Source organism: Salvelinus sp. IW2-2015, unplaced genomic scaffold (genome assembly GCF_002910315.2).
Source record: "Salvelinus sp. IW2-2015 unplaced genomic scaffold, ASM291031v2 Un_scaffold2806, whole genome shotgun sequence".
NCBI lineage: Eukaryota > Metazoa > Chordata > Actinopteri > Salmoniformes > Salmonidae > Salvelinus > Salvelinus sp. IW2-2015.
The window spans coordinates 73,383-76,492 of NW_019944106.1; the positions used below are offsets into that span (position 1 = coordinate 73,383).

General features: G+C 53.3%; 1 protein-coding gene across 1 annotated transcript; it reads right to left on the reverse strand.

Moving 5' to 3' along the window:
* Positions 1 to 272: 272 nt before the first annotated feature.
* LOC139025521 (uncharacterized) lies at positions 273 to 1,527 on the reverse strand. Its single transcript, XM_070440668.1, has 2 exons — positions 1,239 to 1,527; positions 273 to 1,000 (listed from the first exon to the last, which is right to left on the reverse strand). The coding sequence occupies exons 1-2, from the start codon at positions 1,525 to 1,527 to the stop codon at positions 273 to 275; spliced, it is 1,017 nt and encodes a 338-aa protein (XP_070296769.1).
* Between the last annotated feature and the right edge of the window lie 1,583 nt (positions 1,528 to 3,110).

Consider the following 3,110-nt stretch of genomic DNA (forward strand, 5'->3'; position numbering starts at 1 on the left):
GTCTGGAATTAAAAGTGGAATTACACAAACTTGTAAAAGCCTGTTTTAACACCTTGAATTACACTACAAGTTTGCAATTATTCTGTGCCCCGACAAACCTTCCTATTTGGAGAGTTTAAGCATCTGTACGTTTTGAATGCAGAAAGGGGAGTCACATGGCAAACCTCTACATACCTACTTGCTGTTGCCTAGAAACACATTTGCAAATAGAGCTGAGGGAGGCTGAGGGAGGCTTGAGGCGGGCTAGGGAGGGCTGAGGGAGGCTGGGGTGGCTAGGGGTGGGCTTGAGGGGTGGCTGAGGGGAGACTAGAGGTAGGCGAGGGGTGGTGAGGGTGTGCTGAGGGAGGCTGAGGGAGGCTGGGTGGTGAGGGAGGCTGAGGGAGGCTAAAGGGTGGCTGAGGGAGGCTGAGGGAGCTGGAGTGCTGAGGGGTGGCGAGGGTGGCTGAGGGTGGCTGAGGTGGCTGAGGGAGGCTGAGGTGGCTGAGGGGGCTAGGGGTGGCTGAGTGGCTGAGGGAGGCTGAGGGGTAGCTGAAGGGAGGCTGGGGTGGCTGAAGGGGTGGCTGAGGGAGGCTGAGGGAGTCTGAGGTGGCTGAGGGTGCTGGGGGAGGACTGGAGGGAGGCTGAGGGAGCTGAGGGGTGGCTGAGGGAGGCTTGGGGTGGCTGAGGGGTGGCTGAGGCGGGGCTGAGGGAGGCTGACGGGCTGGGGGCTGAGGGTGGCTAAGGGTGGCTGGGTGGCGGGTGTGAGGTGCTGAGGGGTGGCTAAAGGAGCTGAGGGGTGCTGGGTGTGCGCTGAGGGGTGGCTGAGTGAGGTGAGGGGTGGCTGGGGTGGCTGAGGGGGCGAGGGTGGCTGAGGGAGGCTGAGGGAGGCTGAGGGGGGGCTTGCGGTGGCTGAGGGGTGCGCTTAGGGAGGCGGGAAGGGCTGGGGTGGCTGGAGGGGTGGCTGAGGTGGTGAAGGAAGCTTGAGGGTGGCTGAGGGGTGCTGAGGTGGCTGGAAGGGTAGCTTGAGGTGGAAAATCAAGTTCTGAATTTAAAAGTGGAAATTAGAACTTTAAAAGCCTTTTTAAACCTTGAATACAACTACAAGTTTGCCATATTCTGGCTCAGCGAACGAACCATCCTGATTTTGGAGAGTTACAGGCCAATCTGTAGTGTTGAATGCAGAAAGGGAGTCACATGGCAAACTGCCTACATACCTACCTTGCTGTTGCCCTAGCAACACATCTGCAAATAATACCCACTGCAGTACAGCAATTTGTTGAAGCTTTTCCACTCTAGGGAGGCTGAGGAGGCTGAGGGAGGCTTGGGTGGCTGAGCGGGGCTTGAGGGAGACTGGCGGTGGCTGAAGGGTTCGGCTGAGGGAGCTGAGGGGAGGCTGACGGGTGGCTTGAGGTGGCTGGGTGGCTGAAGGGTGGCTGGGGTGGGCTTGAGGGCGAATGAGGGAGGTGAGGTGGCTGGGGAGGCTGAAGGTGGGCTGCGGGAGGCTGGAGGAGGCTGAGGGGGCTGAGGGAGGGTGATGGGATTGGTCATTCATTAGTCAGTATGTGTTACTCCTGTGCTGTGCTTTCACCTGCTGTAGTCATATGTGTACTCCTGTGCTGGTTGTCACCTCCGTTAGTCAGTATGTGTTACCTGTCTGGTTTGGTCACCTCGTTGAGTCATGTATGTGTTATCTCTTGTGCTGGTTGGTCACCTCATAGTCAGTATTGTTACTCTCTTTTACTTGTGGTTGGTCACTCGTTATTCAGTATGTTTACTCCTTGTGCTGCGTTGTCACCTCGTTAGTCAGTAATGTTGTTACTCCTGCTGCTTGGTTGGCACCTCGTTAGTCATTTAGTATGTGTTAACTCCTGTACTGGTTGGTTCACTCGATTAGTCAGTATGTGTTATCTTGTGCTGGTTGGTCAACTCAGTTAGTCAGTATGGTTACTCTTGTGCTGGTTGGTCCCTCATTAGTCAGGTATGTTGTTACTCTGTACTGTTAGGTCGACCTGCGTTTGTCGGTATGTGTTACTCTTGTTACGGTTTGGTCACTCGTTAGTCGTATTGTGTTACTCCTGTACTGGTTGGTCACCGGTTAGTTGGTATGTGTTACTCCTCGTGCCTGGTTGTCACCTGTTGGTCACCTCGTTATCAGGTAGTGTGTTACTCTTGTGCTGGTTGGTCGCCTCGTTTCAGTATTTGTTTACTGCCTGTGCTGGTTGGTACCACCTCGTTGGTCACTCGTAAGTCAGTATGGTTACTCTTGTGATGGTTGGGTCGCCTCGTTATCAGTATGTGTTACTCCTGTGGCTGGTTGGTCACCTCTTAGTCAGTATGTGTTACTCCGTGCTGTTCTGGTCACTCGTTAGTCGGTATGTGTTACTCCTGCTGCTGGTTGGTCACCTCGTTAGTCAGTATGTGTGTATCCTGTGCTTGGTTGGTTCACCTCGGTAGTCAGTATGTGTACTCCCTGTGCTGGTTGTCAACCGCGTTAGTCAGTATGTGTTACTCCTGTGCTGGCGTTGGTGCGCCTCTGTTATTCAGTATGTGTTACTCCTGTGCTGGTTGGTCACCTGCGTTTCTGAGTCGGTATGTGTTACTCCTGTGTGGTTGGTCACCTCGTTAGTCAGTATGTGTTACTCCTGTGCTGGTTGGTCCCCTTGTTAGTCAGTGTTACTTGTGTGGTTGTCACTCTTATCGTATGTGTGTATTACCTCTGCTGTGTCATATTATCCTGGGGTGACCTCGTTAGTCAGTTATGTGTTATCCTGTGCTAGTTGGTCAAACCTCGGTTAGTCAGTATGTGTTACTCCTGGCTGCGTTGGTCAGCCTCGTTAGTCAGTATGTTTACTTCCTGTACTGCGTTGGTCACACTCGTTAGTCAGTAATTGTTACTCCTGTCTGGTTGAGTCACCTCGTAGTCAGTCTGTGTTACTCCTGTGCTGGTTGGTCACGCTCCGTGTTGTCACCTGTAGTGCGGTATTGTGTTTACTCGCTGTACTGGTTGTCAACTCGTTAGTCGGTATGTGTTACTCCTGCTGCTGGTTGGGTCAACCTCGTTAGTTGGTATGGTTGTTTACTCCTGCTGGTTGGTCACCTCGTTAGTCGGTATGTGTTACCTCCTGTGCTGG

What these genes read in the sequence shown, in the direction of transcription:
- LOC139025521 (XM_070440668.1), bottom strand. Translation starts at nt 1,527, where the DNA reads ATGACCAATCCCATCACCCTCCCTCAGCCCCCTCAGCCTCCTCCAGCC. An exon ending in CAACAAATTGCTGTACTGCA is followed by an intron (nt 1,001 to 1,238) that starts GTGGGTATTATT and finishes TTCCACCTCAAG; the next exon opens with CTACCCTTCCAGCCACCTCA.